At 42.7% G+C, this 23408-nt stretch overlaps 1 protein-coding gene across 1 annotated transcript in view; it reads right to left on the minus strand.

Annotated features, from left to right (window-relative positions):
- LOC111863842 (calcium/calmodulin-dependent protein kinase type IV) overlaps positions 1 to 23408 on the minus strand; it is a 98258-nt gene that overhangs the window by 7837 nt on the left and 67013 nt on the right. The window contains exons 4-9 of the mRNA XM_023850578.2: positions 16932 to 17000; positions 7168 to 7323; positions 5990 to 6158; positions 2322 to 2397; positions 1186 to 1321; positions 666 to 809 (exon numbers count right to left, since the gene is read on the minus strand). Coding sequence (XP_023706346.1) covers positions 666 to 809; positions 1186 to 1321; positions 2322 to 2397; positions 5990 to 6158; positions 7168 to 7323; positions 16932 to 17000 — 750 coding nt within the window. The remainder of the gene's footprint in view (positions 1 to 665; positions 810 to 1185; positions 1322 to 2321; positions 2398 to 5989; positions 6159 to 7167; positions 7324 to 16931; positions 17001 to 23408) is intronic.

A 23408-nucleotide genomic window follows, 5' to 3' on the forward strand; every position in this document is an offset into this window, starting at 1 on the left:
CTGAATAACTGGGTGGGTAAAAGAAGACTGGTTTCTTTGCCTCCCTATTCACCTTATATCAGTCCTGTCAATTTATTTTGGGAGGTTATGTAACAGACATTTATTCCTCAGAACTGATGTCACTACAGCTGTTTAAGGGAAGATTATGGGAATGTACTCAGCAAGATACAGAGCAATAAATTCACTAGATCCAGACTGGTGTGAAGTTATTTGTTGCGTCACAAACACAACACATGACAATACATTCTGAACTATACACACAATTTATGTCAAAATAATAGACCCACGTTAAAAATATTGTTATTTTTAAGCCACAATTTGTTTGACTGTATTATCATATGCAATAAATATTTAAATTTGATATACAGTATTGGCATTCTTTTATCAAAACCCTGTATTCAGGCTACTATATCAGCCCTTTAAAGTATAAATATTTTTATATGTACCATTTCATTTAACATAGAAAAGTATTTCAATTTGCCTGCAGGGTGTATTGGTTTTGTATGGTTCTCAGAATAAACAACAAATATTTCCCTAAGCAGCATTATCTGGCCAGTCCTTAGAATGTATGTAGAAATAGTCTCTCTCCTGTGGTGTAGAAACTGAATATTTAAATATTACTGAGAATAAATTCATGCTTTAAACTCTATAAGACATGAACTCACTCTAAATTTTCTTCGTGCATTAAATTCCCGAAGTCTTTTAATAGTGCTACCCATATGATTTCGTCGTGGAGTCTCACCACGGACCCATGGATGGTTCAGAGCCTCTACTGCAGTGGGCCGCTTCAAAGGCTCAATGTGGAGGAGCTGCGGAAACAAATGACAATAATAATGTATGGAAAAGACTCATGAAAAATTAATATTAAAGTGTATAGAATTTAGTTACCTAAAGAATTCAGACAGCTTTACCTCCACACTCTTTACATACTTTCATGCCATGATGTTCAGGTACTTCGGTAACTTACCTAACCTCACATAAAGAACATGAAAAGTAAACAGAACAAAATTATGAATTAAGTCTCCCCTGATTTACTTAGCTAACATCAATATTTGTTATTAACCATGGCAGCAGATGTGGTGGTGGTGGTTGAGCCAAGTAAGTGATAATATGATATTAGGACTTGTTAATTTTCTCACTCCTACACATAATGTACTATAGCATTATATTTACGGCATAACTGACCTGTCTGATGAGATTCTTGGCACTGTCTGAGATGTCATCCCACCAAGGTGACGGAAAACTGAATTCTCCCTCAACAATATGTCGACATACAGCCATCTCTCCTGTGTCATCCCAAAAAGGCTCAAATCCACATAACCTGGATTAGGAAGCCAAATTATCTGCCACACAAACTACACACTCTCAAAAACAGAAAACAATTTTAATACTGAATCTAATATGAAACAAAGATTTTTTGTTACTGATTTTACTTGTACTGAAAGAAAATTAGGATTGCTGTATATCTTTCATCTGACATAGGATACTGTTATGCACACGAGTGATGGATGTGTTCTGAGCAATGAGTGTGCTAACAAGACCAGTAGTGTTGCATATTTGGACATGTGTAACAGTTCTACTTATTTAAGATTTGAGGCTTTCACGGTGGTGACTATGAAGAAAGTAGTCTTCTGGGATTTGACACCGTGTATATGTGGTGTTAACCCCACATATACATGGTGCCAAATCCCAGAAGACTGCTTTCTTCAGTTCTACTTATTTCCTACTTACATGGGTTTCATTTTGATCATAGAACATAATTTATTGTAGTAATATTTATTAAAATTCATCATACAATTGGAGTGAACATAATTAAGCAAGCAAGACATAAGAGACTTGTTAGCCATGGTGCTATTCTGGAAGTAATGAAAATGAGAAAAATCGTAATTCCCTTGACAGGAATTCAGCCTAACCACCCAGCCCATAGACAGTTTTACTGCCTGAGCCATCCCATCTCACTGTTTTCCATAAATAATTATATAACATTATCCAAACCTTACATTATATAAGTGGGACATGCGGTATCATAGTTGGTTGAGGCACTATGCTACAAGCCGGAATGTCGTAGGTTCAAGTCCCAATGAGGTCATTGGATTTTTTTCAACTGACCTAATCCTTCCAGCTGCACTATGGCCCTTTGGTTGACTCAGCCTCTAACAGAATTGAGTACCAGGAATATTCTTAGGGGTAAAGGGCGGTCGGTGCATAGGGCTGACAACCTTGCCGCCATCCATGAGTCGATTGTGTAGAAAGGGAACCTAAACATTTCACAACCATATGGGCCTCCATGGCCTGTTACAGGGATACCTTTACTTACTTACATTATGTAAGTGACGACTCCTAAACTCCAGAGGTCAACAGAAGCATCATATTCTTTGTTCAGTAGAATCTCAGGAGCTGTAAAGAGTAAGATATTTGATAAGGTTCAAGCGGGTTTTATGGACCATGTTTAAAGGAGGAGGTGTTTCAAGTTAAATTCCTCTATCCAAAAATATTCTGATTTCACATTGAATTTAGCTGACAGCAAAAAGCCTGTTGATAAATATGTACAAAATTTAGGTGACCTTGCATAGTCAGTGTTCATGTATTTTGTATTGTTTGTTAATTTTTTGAACAACAATGAAATCTTGAATATAAGTTAAATGCCATTGACAGAAACATTAAATACTGTATATTAACATGTAACATACTTCTTACTTTTTATTTTGTATCAAGACTTGTTCTCATAATCTGTATGCAAATAAATCAATATATGTACATGGATACATGTTGTTTAAACCCCACAGATTGAATTGCGAGTACCATATAATGGTATAATACATGCTGGTAAGTGCCATGGCAAAATAAGCACAATTCTTTTTAAAAATGAGATGATTTCCTTCAGGCTTTGATTAAAAGCCTGATTTTGCATCCATTTATTATCTCTCCTCATGTATGCTATATGTCTCAACCATCTTATCCTCATTCATGAAGAAGCTCCTCATTGTGATACTTTCTCCACCCTCCTGCTAATATCTGAGGTAAAATTGTTTTCCTGAGCACCATGTTCTCAAAAATCCTCATTTGCTGCTTACAGATATTGTTAAAATCAGGTCCCATACTCATAAAAACAGGAGCTGAAGTGATCTTTATAGTTTGTACCTTATTTAACGACGCTGTCAGTCTGTGGAATAACAAAATTTCAGTCAAAGACAGTTTCCAAGCTGAGTTTCCAGACAGGCATCTTCCGAACAGTCAGAAATTTTACTGCTCGGGACAACTTGCCTGATGGGCAAAATTACTGTTTTGTGTATTTTAATTCTTACATCAGATAGATGGGAAGACAAAAGACTTTTAAACAGTGGAGAAACTGTCCAAATTTAATCTCCTACCACGTAATTTCTTCTCTGATTTTTTCTTTTATTAGTGTCCTGCAAGATACACTTATAGGTCTATTCGTCGCAGTAATCAGTTAACAGTGTTCTGAAAGTAAATTATGGCGAAGGATTACGATTACTCTGATTTAGTATATTGGGACTAACATTATTGTACTTTGGTAGGCGTACTATATTTCACTGCCTTCACATTCTCAATTTTTTTATGCATTGTTAACTATATTTTGGATGGAATAAAAATATCTAGTTTGCAGATAAAATCTTAAAGTATTAAGAAAAATAATATGGCAGTGGTAAGTCCCTAATAATCCAAAAGTCAAAACTAGTTCAACGCACATATCACAAGTTATGACGAAGCTAGGGCTTTACAAACTGAACTGAATACGAAATGCAAACCATTCATGGCTTGTGTGAACAATCAACTGTGGCCGTTTTTCTCGCAGTTTTAATTATATTAGTTTTTATTTTACTAAAGTAAATATTTGATGTTTACTCAATTATTTATTTTTACCGGTTTATAATTTACATATTTTATGTACTTTCGGCCATTTATCACGTCATTATTGTGAGTGTCGCATTTCTTTGCCTTATACTGACAATACGACGTAGCAGTATAAAATGTTTACATTTTAAGGCGCCAGTCTGTCGGCTCTTTGATAGGTTTGTGCGGCCATTAATTTTCGAACTCGTAGTTCGAATGTGACGAGCCTCTGAGCTGAATGTCTTAAACTCCTGTCAAGAGAATCGTTGCAAGTGTCAGCCAGCGAAATTTGTATTACAGAAATTATGACGTAGTTGTCTAGTTTGAACATAACCTCTTGGTTAAGATTATTACGTAATTTCTTAAACACAGACCGTTTGGATCTCTAGAGCTGCGCTTCGAAGTGCTAGTTGTCGAAACTGAAAACCACTCAGAGCATATCTTGGAGTAGTGCATATGCGTGTTTGCACGTACTGTCACCATACTTTATACTGAAGTTTCGAATCCAAGTAAAGAGCTATAAATCATTAATCAAATTCACTTATGTCATCTAATACTTAAACTCCCACCTCCCGCTGAAGACGCTAACATGTTTCCTGTTCCTCCAAAGTTTGAGCACACTTCAGGGACTCCTTGATCTTCTCTCACTGGATAATGCAGACTTTCGTAACTTCCTGAACTGTTCAAAAGAGCCAATTAGAATGTGAAAGGGGACGTCCTTTATTCTGAAATCTGGAAGTGGGGACCCACATTTTAACAGAGCAGGTTGGCTGAAATTACTCTGTAAAATTCACTCATCAAAGCCTGATATGCCCAGTGCCGCGCCGATTACATTCTAATTTATCAACATTCACAACCATTTAGGCCTTGTTTGACTAGTTAAATTAAATAAAAATATGTCCACGAAGAAGATATGTACCATCATGTGTCTGCTACTAGTATATAGCATTAAATGGTAGGATTCGCTTAGTGGGGGGTGGAGTCCAACTGGGTCCACTCGGCACGGCGGCCACTGATTGGCCTATTGTAGCCTGCCCCGGTTGATTATGATGATGGAGAATTTGGTGGAACGAAGGTTGGCAGGGGAAACCGAAGTATTCGGAGAAAACCCACCCCAGCGCCACTTTATCCGCCACAAATCCCACTTGACCAGACCCGGGATCGAACCCGAGCCGCCGCAGTGGGAAGCCAGCGACTAACCGCTTGAGCTATGGCGCGGCCAAATAGTAGGATAATCTATGAATGCTGATGAACTTAAATGGATCTGGAAGGTACCGTCGAGGTACTTCCCAACACTTCCTGAAGGGCCCGAGGAAAGCCAGTGTCCGGGCCGAATTTCGAACCTGGCACCTCATGAATATGAGATCAGAGAGTTATTGTTACACCAGTCCCTTTGTGACTAGCTCTTTCCAACGGGCACAACAGCGCAGGAAATCTTCCTCATTTAAACCAGACGACGGTAACGGATCCAGTTTCCGAAACCTTGTGTTCGAGAGAACTCAGGCAATGGGCAGAGTCCAAAGCAAGTCATGTTTAATCTATGTAACTTCCTACAATGTTAGTTCGTAAGCTACCAACAAACAAAATAATACAGCGGAGGAAGAAAGGGACGTACAACAGAAAGTGTTAATACTATCCCCTGTAAAATTAATAGAAACAGTAATGAACCGAGAATATACTATTTTATATACCGACCGAGTGACCGCCGCTTGTCGGCGAAGTTAGTGCCAACTTTAGCAGATGGAGGGTGTCGCGTGGTTAGCGCAATGGATTCCCACGGCCGTTAATCTCGGTTCTCTAGAACGGAGCCGCAACTTTTCCATTCAAGTAGCTTCTCAGTTATCCTTACGAGACTGAGTGGACCCCGTTCCAGACCCACTACTTCTCAGAAAATCTGGTAGCGCCAGGAATCGACACCTGGACCTCTGGATCTGCGGACTAAAGTCACGGAGTTTGAGTTTGACACTATTTTATAAACAAAGGAACGTCTATGCATTGATGTCATGTGTCCAGCGATAGTGCTCGAAACTGATTTCTGGTCTGAGGGTAACATACTTTACTGCTAGAACCTCATTTTGTATGAAGTATGCACATTATTTTGTAAGCAAAATCTGTCGCTGTAAGCTCGACTTACCGCAGTAGCCCACTGTTCCACAGAGTGTTTTCATGGTGAAGTCCCCGCGATGCAGCATCTTGCTGAGACCGAAGTCTGCCAGTTTGAGGTGGGCTTCTTCATGCTCCGATTCGTACAGAAGATTCTCGGGCTTCAAGTCCCGGTGCACCACACCATGTGCATGCAGGTACTGTAGCAAAATATAATTAACATGTGAAGTCCATATTCTTCCCATGGTACATGCTGTATTTTGCTCTACACTAGGTTCGATTTTTGTGGTGAAGTACTGATGTATGGAACGTTCATGCTATTCTCTCCTCTTTCTCATACTTTCGAAATGCAGAGATGCTGGTCACAGCTTCATGTGTGCTATGAGAACTACATGGTCCATGACCCAGGTCCATTCGGCACGGCGGCTACTGACTGCCCTATTGTACCTGCCCCGGGTGATGATGATGATGATGATGATGAAGAATTTGGTAGAAAGAAGACTGGCAGGGGAAACCGAAGTACTCGGAGAAAACCTGCCTCAGTGCCACTTTGTCCACTACAAATCCCACTTGACCAGATCGGGGCTCGAACCCGAGCCGCCGCGGTGGGAAGCCAGCGACTAACCGCTTGAGCTACGGCGCGGCATTGTTTAATATTTACTCTGATAGTTTTTTATTGCTAGTGGGGTGGGACTAAGTTCCTTGTACTGCGGCCACTTCTGGCCTATTGTACCAGCCCCAGATAGGTGACAGTGATTGTACAGCAATTGGTGGAATGAAGATTGACAGGGGAAACCGAAGTACTCGGAGAAAACCTGCCTCAGCGCCACTTTGTCCACCACAAATCCCACATGACCAGACCCCGCGATCGAACCCGGGCCGCCGCGGTGGGAAGCCAGCGACTAACCGCTTGAGCTATGGCGCGCCTTCTCTGATAGTTGGTTGCTTCTGATTATAACGAAAGACTCCTCTTGTTTTTATACACAGACAGCAGTCAACATCGAACTCGGATCACTTTAAAATTTAATTTGCATGTTGCTCACAACGATCGCTCCCTGTAATTCTTATAGCCGTCAAAATGCAGACTTCGTACAACGTTCCCCAACCCCCACACTCACAAATTCCCAATATTCTGCGTATGCGGGATATAGCGACTCATGATGGATGTTGGGCAACCCATCTGCCATCCTAGTAATATGAGAGGCCTACCTGTAAGGCGCTAAGGATCTGTCGAACAGCCTCGGCTGCGTCGTGCTCTGAGTAATGACCGCGCTCCACAATGCGCTCGAACAGCTCTCCTCCCGTCACGAGCTCAAGAATTAGCTGGATCTCCGTCCGTGTCTCGAACACTTCCCGCAGCTGTATCTGTGGACAAACACACATACAGATTGACAGGATTCAACCACTTAAGAAAGAAGGGCCAGGCTGTGTAAATATGAGCGGAAAGGAATTATTTACTATTGCATTCCTCGAGATTTCACAATCGTTATTGGTCTTACTTATGATTTACTACATATACAAATTTATTAAAACGCAGAGACGTGATAAGAGTTCGTCGAACTACCTGTTCACACATTTCGATTTCTTAGGAGAATAGGAGCTCTTCACCTGTTCATTGCATTTCCACTGTAGCGTTGAAAACTGATGCTACAGAAAATATTTCAATTATATTTCTGTCTGTCATATGTAAACAGACAAGCAGAAAGATACCATAAATTCATAATTGGTTGTTCAAATATCTGATTTGTCACTTCCCATGTTCATGTCTTATTAGAAAGCCTATAGGCCTATGACCCTCAAAGGTGTCTCCACCTTGTCGTGGTGGAGGGGTTACACGAATCTTTAACCTGGAGAGCTATGTCGGCGGTAGTTCAACTACCAGTAGGATCACCGATGCCGGAAAGGTCAAAGGGTAGAGTCCAGACTAAGAGAGATACCCTGGTCCTCCAGGTTGGGATTGGGCATGAGGCTAACAACCTCAATCTGTAAAAAGAATTTTGTTCAGAAACCAAACCACCAGCTATCCATTGCTATGGCGGCACGCATTGGTTGTAGAGGAGGCCAAGGGTCACCGTGGGCTGTAGCGTCGAGTGGTTGGTAGGTGGGTAGGTAGGTAGGTAGGTAGAGGCCTATGCTTCACAGGGATACATAGCGGCTATGGAATATAGTACAAGTTTTAATAGACGCTTGAAGGTATGAGTAAACTTGAAGGACCTATACGTACAGAAAAGATAATACCAAAACTATCTTCAACAGAGATGGGCTGCCTTTATTTTGCCTTAAACAACGTACAGTGGCGGTATTTTTGTATACGGCGACGAACCGTCGGAGTCCGTGGAAGACTGGGAGTTTCTTTTACTAGCTGAGTGCTTATTACCTTCCCGCGAAGATTTCTGCACTTTGGAGTGTATTTATTACTCACTACTTTTTGGGCTGATGAAGCCTAGCTTTTTCCCATTTGATATTCCTTCACGTTCATAATTTCTTTTTTCGTAAAAGTTATCTGTGCTACAATTTTGGCATGTTTTATTAATTAAAATGTCAATCTCGTGCAATTTAATTATGTCATGCTTTAAACTGTTCAGCTGGAATTGTCTTGTAGGAATAGAAACCTACGAGTATTTTCGACTGAAACACGTCGACGTTTTGGGATGTCGCATAATTTTCCACACAGAAGTGACTGTTCCCAAATAATTACAGCTGGCAGGTCGGCAAATGCAATGCAAAATTAAGCAATGTATATCCGTAACTGTAGGTATCTAGGCTTCGTTTTAAGACGTCATGAAAAAGTAGGTCGTAATATTGATTGTTCTCTGTGCCTGACATATAGACATGTGCGTCTCCTTAATAATGTTCGGCAAATGAGACAGTGGGGTAAGAGAGCCGTCATGGCTTTTATGACAGTCGTAATTCAGGACAGCTTCATCATAACAACCTACAGGGTCAACATGTTAACTCTTCTGCGTGATATGCGCAGGCCTGAAACGTCAAGGCACAACATTAAATTGTTCAACACAGAATGTAGTCTATTAGACATAATAATTCATTTCTCGTTAAAAGACCACAAATGAAAAGGGAAATTAACGGAATCAGTTTGAAGGGAAAGAAGTATGTCAAATGGCGAAAGAGCGGATAACGCAGCAAAGATAACAGCGAATTATCGTAATCGATTAATTTTTAATGATTTATATTTTAATTAGATTTCTCTATTACATTAGGTACACTGTACACAGGCCATAACGGTAGAACTTCAAGAGTTATAAAACTCCGTGGCCTGTAGTCCACAAGCGAACTATACCGACCGAGGGACCGCCGCTTGTCGGCGAAGTTAGTGCCAACTTTTGCGGATAGAGGGTGTCGCGTGGTCAGCGCAACGAATCCCCCCGGCCGTTAATCTCGGTTCTCTGGACTGGAGCCGCTATTTCCTTGAACGTAGCTCCTCAAGAAATATAAATTTAGATTTAGCAGTACCCAGAAGAGATTTCAGAAGGCAGAAGTGCTATAACTTAGGAATGTTCGTTAGTGCAGTCTTCACAACGTTGCCCAGAAGTGTCCAGTACTGTTGAGCTGGATATGCGGGGATATAGTGTAACCAGAATTTCAATGAGGACAGTATATAATGTTGCCCTCTGGGTCGGTAGACGCAGAGGAATACTGATAAAAATATTTTAAAGCAGATGACAGGTAGTTAATACGTCACCAGAAGAACAGCCAGCCGAGAGCCATGGACCTTCGACAACTACTGTTCTGCACTGTCGCCTTTGCAGCTAAGGAAGTGCAGTGCAATGTTAGACTACCGATCACCTAGAGCTACTGACAACCATGCATCAGTATGTATTCATTCATGAGTAATCTGTCAGACGACAGGTCCACAATCTCTTCCAAAACAGTTCCTCCACTTAATGCGATCTTCTGTTTTTGGAAAGAGACTATCCAGGAAAAGTGATAATGTGGTAGTTTTTCCATTTGCTTTCCACATCGCAGTACAGCAGCCGTTCAAACCACTCTGGTCACGCCTGTTGCTATACGAACTTGAACCATCTCGAGCATCATTTGCTCTGTGCTTCAAGTCGCTACTGATGACGCTGCTTCCGGCATCAGTTTTTGGTGTCTCTCTTCGTCTGATGCCTACCCTTTGACCTGTCCAGCAAGGGAGGCCCTNGAAGGGGCGGACCCCCGCGCCCACCGGTCCGAAGACCTCACCAAATCATTCAATCGGTAGTAGCGACGGGCGGTGTGTACAAAGGGCAAATAATAATGTATTTAACTAACTTCCTCTTGGCCGCGCCATAGCTCAAGCGGTTAGTCGCTGGCTTCCCACCGCGGCGGCCCGGGTTCGATCCCGGAGTCTGGTCAAGTGGGATTTGTTGTGGACAAAGTGGCGCTGGGGCAGGTTTTCTCCGAGTACTTCGGTTTCCCCTGCCAATCTTCATTCCACCAATTGCTCCACAATCACCCTCACCTATCATCTAGGGCTGGTACAATAGGCCAGAAGTGGCCGCAGTACAAGGGATTTAGTCCCGCCCCACTAGCAATAAAAAAATGAAACTTCCTATTTGTAATCAATCTTAACCATTCCTAGCTTCGGAAGGAAATTCCCTGCAGTAACGGCCATGTGGTGGCAGCTACTGAAAACTTCTTAAATTAATGTCCGCTATATTACCCCTTCCATCCAAGGGCGTAACAGTATGTGTTCAATATAGTCAATATAGTTGCTGAAATGGGAATTTTTATAAAACAAATCAGAGAGTGACATTCTTTTATTCATGTTTCCTTCTGAGAATCACCAGGCTTGGTCCCAAAATCAATAAAGCAAGAAGAAAGAGGTATAAGAGAAAGCAAGAAAAGAAAGCAGCAGAAACAAGGATGTAGTCAAGACAACAGCTAAAATACAAAGGTCGAACATGAAGTTCTTGTATTCTGCCTTCCCCCACAAGAGCCCACGTACTCAGATATGTTGCCTTTCCTCCAAATACAAACGGAATTTTACAACAGTCGTTTATGTCTTCAGCTCTGGAAGTTGGTTAAAGTTACAAACGTCACAATTGCCTACTAATGGCAAAGAATGAGTACCGTTCACGGTTCCATGTCGCGCTAGAAGCTTGATGTTTGTGAGAACTGTTTCAAACTTTAACTAACTTAATTATTATGGATCAGAGGGCGAGTTAACCCTGATGAAACTTGTGTCTAGACGGAACCAGGCCAATCTTGTCCCAAAAGCTGGGTATATGCAGACTTGGCAAAATAATGTTGTAATAGACTAAAAGTAGATTAAGAGGAGGCGTTTTACGATACTAGAGAGAAAGAGTGAGAGAGATCACAGTGGCTGCGCGATCTAAGGGCTCGGGTTCCAATGAGCCAAACTCGTCCGTGTGTGGGTCGCCACGCTCATACGTGTGTGGTGAAATTACTCCGAGCCCGGGTCCTCGCCGAGCCGGACTCGCGAGCCAGACTTGTACGTGTATGAGCTGCCTAAGGCATGAACTGCCTTCGCTCGCTCGAATGCTGGAATCGTGGGTTCGAATCCCACTCAAGCCATGGATATTTGTCTGCGTTGTTCTATGTGTAGGTAGTAGTCTTGCGATGGGCTGATCCCCTGTCCAAGGAATCCTACCGAATGCGTATAGGATTAAGAAACTGAAAAAGCGGTCAAGGTCCAATAAAGGGCTGCCATAGATATAGATAGATAGACATACACACACACACACACACACACATATATATATATATTTATTTATTGCTAGTGGGGTGGCACTAAGTCCCTTGTACTGCGGCCACTTCTGGCCTATTGTACCAGCCCNAAAGTTGTCCCTGTGCTTAACTAATTAAACACTACGCCATCAAGACGTATGGGGGAGTAGATGTACAGAACCACGTATTCTTGATCTCGGTACTATTTGGCGGTAAGTGGTCAGCTTCACGCCCCGGCTGCTTTACCCCCGGGGAAAAAGCGCCCGGTATCCATTGCATAGGAGGGTGGGTGGGCCCCAGAGCCGGTCTGGACGATGTGGAGAAGAGGCAAACTTAAACCTACCGGGACTCGAAATTCGACCTTTTGGTAGTCCAGCCCGGCTTCCGCTGGGCAATTGTTAACAGCAATATGTATATTCACTGCACTAGCCACACGCGTAGGGCACAGCACTTCAGAAGGTTTCCGTAACCTGGCACAGATCTAATGCATTTCTGTTTTCATGTTTCGTCCTCTGATATGAACGTAGAATCCTTATAGACAGTCGCAATTTTAACAAATTTCTAGAGATATTTCATATGTGGTCATCTCTTCATACAGAATATAACAAACTTTTATCTTATGGGTTGCAGATATTAAAAATTATAATATAATATACTGTCATGTATGAGGAGTTGGTTGAGGGGCTATGCTACAAGCTGAAAAGTCGCGGGTTCAAGTCCCGATGAGGTAATTGGATTTTTTTTTCAATTAACCTAATCCTTCCAGCCGCACTATGGCCCTGGGGTCGACTCAGCCTCTAACAGAAATGAGTGTCAGGAATATTCTTGGAATATTCCTGGGGGTAAAGGACGGCCGGCACGTAAGGCTGACAGCCTTACCGCCATCTATGAGCGGACTGTCTAGAGATTATGTGGGACCCTCAACGTGTCACAACCCTATGGGCCTTCGCGGCCTCTTACAGGGATACCATTACTTACTTTACTTTTATGAGGGGTTTGCGTAACTGATGATAACGGGTTCCAGATTGGATGATTGGATTTATTGGCACTTACAATTACAGTCGATTATAACAGCTCACAATCAATGACTTATGCTCGCTCCAGTCCTTACTGGACTACGAGTGTCTTCTCTTCCATCGTGCTTGACTTCGTTCTGATTTACGAGTTGGTCACTTCTTCTGCTTCCGTTGTTCGCAGGTTAACACTCAAATCCCTAACGAGCGACGAATGCCGAAGGATGGCTCACTCCAAGTCCACGTCCAAGTCATTTGGCGACTGACGGTAGTCAGTCAGTAAGTCTTGGTGTCGAGCCCCATTTATTACTGTTGAACGTTATGGTTTTGTTTTTTGTGGGGTACCCTCTCTGACGAGAGGACGGGCCTGTCTTTTTTACATGCTACTGGGTCTTGCCAGCGTAGTCTTTCTCGGGTCTGAGTCCCTTGAGACTCGAGAACATATTTTACTGTCTCAGATTTGAGACTTCCCTTCAAAGTCAAAGTCACATAGCGACTGAGGGCCTGTCAGTCAGTAAGTCTCGGTGTCGAGCACCCTCATGGGGCACATGACCAGATATTTATTACTGTTTGACAGTTACTGTCTTATTTTTGTGGGACGCCCTCTCTGACGAGAGGACGGGTCTGTCCTTTGTCCTTCCAGCGCGGTTTTTCTCGGGTCCGAGTCCCTTGGGACTCGCTACCATATTTTACTGTCTCAGATCTGAGACGTCCCTTTTCGTCGCCTCCTAGGACTCGCATGGTCACGGTGGAGGTATTCGACCCCGCCTCCACACGGGGGCCTTCTGGCTCACTCGCAAATGAACTGAACTCTTTATAACATCGGAGCGAACCGAATATAAGTCACCATGTCTTTCAGTTTCTGTGCTAGTCTGTTTTTTGTGTTTATCCGTTGCAGCGCCAACGTGCTTACAGAACCGTTGCACACCAATGGACTATTCCGCGTCTATTCTTTGCAGCGAGAACATGCTTATCTAACCGTTGCGTAGCAATGGTCATATTCATCACAATATTATATAGAATGTGCAGTTTATCGTTAAAACGGTTGCCACAGCTGACACATCACTGTTTTGGCATGATCTGCTGCCGTAACCGACAATTCATAGTCCGCTTCTCCGCTATAGCTTACATTTATTTTATGGAAGGGCCTGAAGTGACGACCCTCTGCTTCTAAGCATGCCTCTATACACATGTCTAAGCTGCTGTATGGGAATAGCAGAGACATATTACCTAATGTGCTCTTCAGGTTCTTCCAAAGGGTCCGGATTTCAGTGTGCCCCACAAATGAAAGTTACAAGGACTGCGGAGGCCATAAACCTTGACTTATAATAACTCACTGTCCAAGACTACATCGACTGCATCCACAGACCTCACCACAGTGTATGCCGTTATATCATCAGGCACAAAATGTCCGAGGAGGTTCCTTCATCAATCAGCTAACTGATGAAGCGTGACACAGTCAATCTAACATAACGTTCAGAATTTAGTGTTTCGTGAAAATAACTATGCCGGTCACGGTAGCCCAGCGGTCTAAGGCATGTACTGTCTTCGCTCGCTTGGAAACGGGGATCGTGGGTTCGAATCCCGCTCAGGGCATGAATGTTTAGTTTGCCTGTGTGCGTTTTCTTGTGTTTGTGTACAGGTAGAGGCCTTGCGACGAGCTGATCACCCGCCCAAGGAGTCTAACCGAAGTGAACGGAGAAGTTCATGGAAGTAGGCCCAGGCCCACTGGGGCTGTAGTGCAAAGGAAAACAAAAACAACTATATTTCGCGCTAACTGCAGGCCAGATCCAAACTTTTAAATCCTGAAGTGGCACTGCATGAACAGCAAGAGGATTTTCTGTATTCTTGTATCTGTTACACTGGTTATTTACGTAAGGACTTAGAGTGAACAGCGCCTCGTTAGAAACCCCCTAAGTTCTAGGCCAAGAAGTCCATTGAATGCCAGTTCCAGAAATCACCCAAAGGATAGAATTCTTTCTTTGCGATCTGGAGGCAGAATGCCATGTACGACTGTCGTTCTGTACGGTCGTAACTTCAGCACCTTTGTATCTACGTGAGATCCAGTTTTTGCCAGTCTACAACGAACAGCCCAAAGACGCAAAGACTTCTTTCGGCTTGCTTCTAATCGAGTACCGATATACAGTTTTTTTTCTGTCACTACATGTAACTGTTCGAGATTTAATTTTGTCCCCTAAAATGCAATGTTTTTGCAAAACTGTGAACAGTTGCTCTTTCATAGCACTGAACCGTCAGGATACTGTTTACAAAGCTCTCTACGGCACCTCCACCACTAATAACGCTATTCAAATGTATAATACGTGAATAATTTATGTTCATTGCCCTATTTTATCTGAGAATAAGTAATTTCACAACATTGCGAACTGTGTTTGTACGCACCTCAAGGTCTACTAAATGCTAAAATGACAATGGTACTGAGAAATCCAGCAAGCATCAAGGGATTCGAGGGTCAGAAGTGGACAAGCGTGGGTGAAGCAAAATATTATTGCCGGTCTGACTAAGGATAAACTTTGCCGCGCCGTAGTTCAAGCGGTTAGTCGCTGGCTTCCCACCGCAGCGGCTCAGTTTCGATCGCGGGTCTGGTCAAGTGGGATTTGTGGTGGACAAAGTGGCGCTGGGGCAGGTTTTCTCAGAGTACTTCGGTTTCCCCTACCAAACTTCATTCCACCAAATTCTCCATCATCATAATCACCCGGGGCAGGCTACAATAGACCAATCAGTGGCCGCCGTTGCCGAGTGGACCCAGTTGGACTCCCCCCCCCACTAAGCGAATACAAAAAAAAAACGATAAGCTTGATGACCTGTAATAGAAGCCAAATGCAGGGTTATCAACCAATCAATGTTATAATCGGTTAACATTTTCCCACTGTTTAACCGAATACTGACTCCATACATCAACTAAATTATGTAAGGCGATAAACATTAGTTAATGCTTTTTAAATAGGGTGAAAATTATGGCGACATTGGGCAGCTGTTCCTTTCCCCATTTGTAACCGCTGTTTCGGGTTGTCAGGGCTAGGGATAACATATATCACCGACACTGCTACAATACGGTTATATTGATGCAATAAACAGAGCGCACACAATTAACGAGGCCGCAACATAAGGCAGTAGACACTTGCGTTTATAAAAGCGATCACCGGTATTTGTGCAGTAACAAGTTGGTTACGCAATAAACAGACTGTACTTCTAGCAACAGCAAATAGAATCAAATGGAATACTAATACACGTATATCGAAACACTGTTACACAGTAGGGCCAGTCGATAAAGTAAAACCTACTAAGGGGATACGCGAAGGCCACGCCATAGCTGAAGCGGTTAGTCGCTGGCTTCACACCTTGGCGGCTCGGGTTCGATCCTGGGTCTGATCAAGTGGGATTTGTAGTGGATAAAGTGGCGCTGGGGCCGGTTTTCTCCCAGTAGTTCGGTTTCCCATGCCAATCTTCATTCCACCAAATTCTACATCATAATCACCCGGGGCAGGATACAATAGGCCAATCAGTGGCGGCCGTGCCGAGTGGACCCAGTTGGGCTCCACCCCCCACTAAGCGAATTAAAAAAAGGGGGGGATACGCCAACGGGGTACAGAACTGAAATATCCACCAACGCCAAACACATTTCAGACATACAATCTTCATCCTAAGGCCCTCGAAAATAGACCCGACTAGATGCCCCCGACCAAGCAGGCACAGATGTCGCTCCCGTTCCAAAACAAACTTAACTGACTCGAAGTCCAGGCCAGGAATGACACAGCGATCTTCATTGTACTCCCAGGCAAGAACGACAGAAGCAGGTGCTTCTAAAAATGAAAATTTTCAGGGTAGCAGAAGCAAGGGAAACTACAAGTTGTGCAGGAAGGACCAGTCAGGCTGGTTCGGTGAACGGGTCACTGCTTCACCTTTCTCAGTGAACTTTCTACCTCGAGTGTGAAGGGACTTAACTCGGAGACAGAGAAAAAGGGCAATCAGGACACAGGCCATTTGAAAGGCCAACGGGGAGCGCACGCAGCCGAATAGTGAATATCAGTGAACTAGACAATTGCGTTATTCGTAAAATAGATCGTTAACTGAAATGGAACGTCTTCTGCTCTTGCCATCAGTTCTGATGTCTTCGGTTCAACACAGAGGGAAGCTGTACCTAATATGCAACGGTAAGAGGGATTTAAAAAGTTATAGTAAACGATGCTTCCAGATAGAGCGAACTCTGAACTAATATGTAAGGGGATAGAGGAGTTACAGGCTACTTACGATGTGTGGGTGTCGAAGCTTAAGCAAAATTCCAATCTCAGTTTGTACCAACTTCCTGTTCAGACGTCCCTGTAAAATAAAACATACAGTAATTAACAACTGCCGGTCACGGTAGCCGAGCAGTCTAAGGCATGTACTTCTTCGCTCGCTCGCTCGGAAGCCGGGATTGTGGGTTCGAATCCCACTCAGGGCATGGATGTTTGTGTACAGGTAGAGGCCTTGCGACGAGCTGATCACCCGCCCAAGGAGTCCTACCATATGTCTAAGATCTAGTAACACCGAAGTGAAAGGGAGAGTTTCATGGAGGTAGGCCTAGGTCCACTGGGGCTGTATCGCCAATAAAAAAAAATAACAATTACTCTTTCTGAAGGAATACAAGCCTTAGATCTACCCACGAATTTTCTCGTTAATAAATTAGAGAAGAATATTGTTGCTCCGTCTTTCTTATCGTTATCCACTAGACCACAGAGACGGCCGTCCCTTACAAAGGCTGTTAAATTTCATGCTCATATCCTAACTGGCACTGCCTTGGAAGAGGAGTGAAGTGTAAATTAGAAGCAAGCGCCACGTTAAGTCACTGGCCACTAGACAGAATCGAAGTAAAGCGTTAATTCAGTAAAGAGTTTAATTACGTTGTGTTGTGCGTGTCACGGATGTAGGTCGTCCCGAGGCGCAAAATTCCATGTTGTGTAATCCGACTTTAATACGACAGACGCAGCTCTCACAGGAGACCGGTTACCGTTAGAAATACGGAACCATGCAGTCGTGTTAAGGGTCAGACTGAGCAAGCACATTTGTAGTCTAACTGACGCAACCCATTTAAGCTCTCTCTTTATTTATATTTTGTAACAATAAACCGATCTGAAAGACACTCGTATAACCGTACCGGAATGCACAGTCTCCACGTGAGTTCTGTGCAACTCACGCGAAGATGGCCGCGCATGTAAATTAAGTACGATTACATGAACTCGTTAATATGAGCTTCAAATTTAATCTGTAAAAGAGTATTACACGAAAGGAACAACACGAAATCCTTTTCATGCAGTTTAAATGAACAAATTGCTTTCTTTTGGTTTGCGTTTCTTCTAAACCTCTGTTGTCTTCTAGAGACCATACCTGACTGCTTAATATGAAAGTTCGAAATTATACTTTTGTTTAATTATCTCGCAAACCGCGAGACATACGAAGCATATATATTGGATATAAAATGCGTGATTAATCTCTTTCTATAGTTTTTCCTCGAAATCTTTCTTTCTTCGAGAATATTTAGCGAGATATGAGCTGAAACGCATTTAGTTCTAAGTGTAAAATCTTTGTTATACTCATACGTGTCCAATTTTAGGTAAAACTTAAACTGCTCCATTTTTTTTCGAAAAATTCCGCAACATAAATTTCACGAAACCCCGCCCGGTAGTTCTCAAGCTGAAACAAACGAAAAGAGACAGATGACCAGAATTACGTACATTCGATTCATGCATGCCATATAAAGAATGTAAACATACACATGTCACTGGGAAAGTTTTACTTGAAGGCCTACATTGAATTTTTTATGTATCTCTTGAAATATTCGCAACATAAAAGTACACCTGACGAAAAGCTGAAACAGAATAAAAACTTTTCATTAGGTATACGCAATTTTTATACGAGTAATGATCATCAATACACGAAGTTTGATATCAGAGTTAATGCTTACTGATTGTATATATTTAATTACTAAACAAGCTACGGTCTTGAAAATGACTGTTTACTTTAGGGTATTAAACCTTTCATCCAAATATTATTTATAAATTCAATACCTGCTTCACGAAGAAAAGGCTGCAGCTCGAAAACAATGACCAACCGCGTAACGGCTCTTCGTGAAAGAACTGTTTATTCCGAGAACCATACGTAATATATAAGTGCACAAAAACAAAACAAAAAAACTCCGTGGCTTGAGTCCGCAAGCGAACTAAACCGATCAAGCGTCGCCGCTGGTCGGCGAAGTTCTCTGTGGTCTAGTGGTCAGAGTTCCTGGCTACAGATCCTAAGGTTCCGGGTTTAATTCCCGGCGCTACCAGATTTTCTGAGTAGTGGGTCTGGAACGGTGTCCACTCAGCCTCGTGAGGATGATTATAGCGGCTCCGGTGTAGGAAACCGAAATTAACGGCCGTGGGGATTCGTTGCGCTGACCACGCGACACCCTCTATCCTCTAAAGTTGGCATGAAAGTACACTCTGCTGGCAGATTCCAGAATTCTCTTTATTGTTAGAGCAGATAATATTTTCAGCAAGCCTCGTATTTAACGTGGTAAACACTAAATATAAGTGCATTAATTTATGGCAACACACTAAATTTTACGTGAAAAAATAAGGATGTAAAGTGTGTACTGTGCCGGTCACGGTAGCCGAGCGGTCTAAGGCATGCACTGTCTTCGCTCGCTCGGAAGCCGGGATCGTGGGTTCGAATCCCACTCAGGGTATGGATGTTTGTGTGCGTTTTCCTGTGTTTGTCTACAGGTAGAGGCCTTGCGACGAGCTGATCACTCGCCCAAGGAGGCCTACCAAATGTGTAAGATCTAGAAAAACCGAAGTGAACGGAGAAGTTCATGGAGGTAGGCCTAGGCCCACTGGGGCTGTAGTGTCAAGGAATAAAAAAGAAGTCTGTACTGTAGGCTGATGCAGTTGAGTGCATTAAATACGCATATTTGTGGTGTATATTGTATATACTGTATAGAACGCCTGCTGGCCAAGATAGTGCAGAGTACACAGAGATACTGGGTTTTCGGACTTCATCCATCGTCCTGGTTTTTAAGATAACTAAGAAAAACACGACGTTTCGGAAACTGGCTAACTCTTTCTAAGGGACCCAACAGAATAGGTGTTTTCCCTCACCTGAGGACGGAAACAGATCCAGTTTCCGAAACGTCGTGTTTTTCTTAGTTATCTTAAAAACCAGGGCAATGGATAAAGTCCGAAAACCCAATATCTCTGTGTGTTATACACCATCGTCAGAATCCTATAGTAACTACTAGTGCAGAGTAGTTAAGAGTTAGATGCAAAATTGTGTCTGTGAAGAGAAGACTTTATGTGTAATATTTAGACTGTGCGATTCAGTGAGACTTCTATAGTTCCTGTGTTTTAATTGCGTTACCAGGATACGAGTAGTGTGTATGTGTGTGTAACAGGGAATTATAAAGCGTACAAATAGCGATAGCGCTATAATTACGTGTAATTACTGATGGTGTGTGTAAGAAGTAAATAAACCCGTTCATCCAAATCCGAACTCGCGTTATTACGTCATTAATACACGTAACAATATAAACAAAAGTTGCACATAATGCGAAATTTAGTACAGCCTTGGTGTTGTGTTGCTGCCACTTCAAAAGTCAGATTGGCACGTTATCACGGATTTTTAAAAATTACAAATTTTGGTTCTGAGGGCTCCAGCAGCATAAGGTTCATGATGTTATAGGTGAATGTGTAGTAACAAATTTTCTCTATGATATGGATTGGTCATATCTTACGCGGTAACTGCCTTCTAAAAGTTATTGAAGGAAAGATAGAGAGGCGGATAGAAGTGACCAGAAGACGGGGAAGAAGACGTAAGAAGATGCTGGATGACCTTGGGGANTTGACGGTTCAGTGGCCGGAGTTCGAGTCTCGGTAAGGGCGAGATTTTTCTCCTCTCCACGTCGTTCGGACCGGTTCTGGGGCCCACCAAGTCTCCTATCTAATGGGCGCCGGAAGTTCTTTCCAAGGGGGTAAAGGGACTGGGCCGTGAAGCTGGCCACTCACCTCCAACTAGTTCCGAGGTGAAGAATATGTGGGTCTATACATCTACTTCCCATAGTTGGAGGTGGCAGCAGAGAATTGGATTGAGAGGTCCGGTGGCAATAGCTGGCAGGAAGTGCTGTACGAGAGTCGGTAAAGAAAGGCTGTGAGCGTGGGAAGCTGACGGATCTCCACTGCTGCAGCCGTTGCCAAGAAACGGCTGGTGAAGAAACAGCAGGCTGGAAAGGGCTTAGCGGGTGCTGTGATTTGTAAATTGTGATTGGCGATAGCGCTGTAATTGCCTGTAGTTCAGTCTGATGTGTATAAGTAGTCAATAAATCCAATCATCCAAACCAAAACTCGTCTAATAGTCACACGTCTACACGTGACAATATATCACAAGAGAACTCGTGTAAAATATAAGTTTATAATATTTGTCATTTGGAAATATTTACAAAAGCGAGACAGTGTTACGTCTGTAATGTTTGCATGTTACAAAAGTAAAAGTGTCCCTGTGTTAATTAATTAAGCACTATATCAATGAAGATGTATGGGAGAGTGGAAGTACAGCTCCACGTGGGCATTAAATGAAAGTGAGTGTTCAGCTTAACGGAAGATCCCTTTTAACGCCGGAGAAAAGAATTCCCGTGAATTTGGGACAGGAGTCTGGGTAGGCTCCAAACCGGTTGGGAGCGGCGGTTAATTAAAAATATCACCTCCAGGATTCGAACCCCGACTCTCCGGATTTGCGTCACTTGCTACGTATATTTGAAGTATGCAGCGAGATATAATATTCAAACTACATAACAATTATAAAACGAGGTCAGTAATTATGAGTAGCTTCTGAGTTTGTAAACTTCACCAAATATGTCATCAAAACGGAAGAAAAGATGGAAATTTACGAAGAATGTACCAAGATGGTAAATCCATAAAAAATTGTGATCGGAAAATCTGAATGGAAAAGACCACTTGGAAGATGTAGGCGCAGGTAGAAGGATGATATTAAAACGAATCTTGAAGAAACGAGTTTTGAAAGGTGTGAACTGGTTTCATCTGGCTGAGGTCTGGGACAAGTGCGGCCTCTTGTGAGCACGAAAACGATCTCCGGTTTAAATAAAGGAGAGCTGAGTAATGGGTAGTTAAGGTGCGTCCACATTACTCGTGCTAGTGCTCGTGCTCGCCAGGCTTGTGCTCGTCGGGAGACTCGTCTGGTTTCTATTTGTGCTCGTAAATCTTCGTCCACACTACTTTATTTGCTCGCCAGGCTTCGGCGGGTGAGGATCCGTATATTTACTCGTAGTGTGTATAGGCTGTAGTCGTATTTTAATTTATCGGTTATAGTTTTTAAATTAAAAATTTAAAATTTGCTTGTCTCGTGACTTGTCATATCGTCCACATTACTCGCGAGCATAGCGAGTCACACGAGCACGAACACGAGTAATGTGGACATGCTTTAGACCACTCTATTGCTGTCCTCACAGTTCTCTCCCCTTGTCACAGATGAATTAGTAGACCTTGTTTATTGTTGTTAGCAGATTCGTGTCATCAAAATGTTTTTATCTTCAAAATTAACTTCTCGTAAATTTTCTTCCATTAGTAGATTCCTATGAAATGTCCTTCTGACTTGACTCCGCATGGAGCGGTAGGAACCACTGTTTTTTCATGAACATTTTAAAAATGTAAAAAAAGGTAAAGTCGTCCTTGTAACAGGCCGTGGAGGCCCATAGGGTTTTGAGACGTCGAGACTCTCACATTTTCTAGACAATCGGCTCACAGATGGCGGTGATGTCAGCCTTACGCACCGGCTGCCCTTTACCTCCAGGAAGATTTCTGGTACTCATTTCTGTTAGAGGCTGAGTCGACCCCAGGGTCATAGTGCGCCTGGAAGGATTAGGTTAATTGAAAAATCCAATGGCCTCTTCAGGAATCAACCACGGGACCTTCCGTCTTGTAGCGTAGTGCTTCAACCAACTACGCTACCGCGTGCCCATGTGAACATGACACTGCCCCAAATTATGTATGGTAAATAAGAGAATATCACTATTTCCAGCATCGCTTCAAGTCTTCAAATATTTATGCACCATTCGGTGAAGACGATCCGGCTGCTGACATAGAGAATAAACCTCACTTCGGATTATGTGTATACCTGTAACTGTTACGTTTTCTTGTCAACATTTGACAGAAATCCAGTTGTGTTACCATTTGTAAATCAGTTCGCTATCAGACAAAATATTTAGGTTCTAACGGTAATGACTATGAAAAGTACTGTCGTCTTTATTGTGACACCGTGTAGCCTGACATAGCTCACCGTCGTTTCGGAGGAACGTAATACTTCCATCTTCATGGTCGAAGAGTATGGCGAGTAAGCTCAGCAGGAAACTGAGAAAGTAGTAACCAGCATGCTACTTTTACCAGACTATAAGGTGTCACTTTCAATCAGATATCATATTCTTTGAAAAATGCTTACCTTTTCGAGCACCTTGCAGGCCCATTCTGTCTTTCCTTTGTGTAGGCATTTGTATACTTTTGAAGAGGCGCCCCTGAAACAAGAGGTGCTGATTTATTTAACATGTTTAAGGAAACTCTCCAACAGTTCAGTAACAATGGAATGTACAGGCGTACTCTAAAGAGAGAGAGTTTCGTTATGACCATCCGCGAATCTGTGCAGTCAACAGGCTTACTGGACCGATTTCAATAAGATGCATTGCGTTTTATTTATTTATTTATT

The sequence above is a fragment of the Cryptotermes secundus genome, unplaced genomic scaffold (assembly GCF_002891405.2).
Source record: "Cryptotermes secundus unplaced genomic scaffold, Csec_1.0 scaffold46, whole genome shotgun sequence".
NCBI classification, from domain to species: Eukaryota; Metazoa; Arthropoda; class Insecta; order Blattodea; family Kalotermitidae; genus Cryptotermes; species Cryptotermes secundus.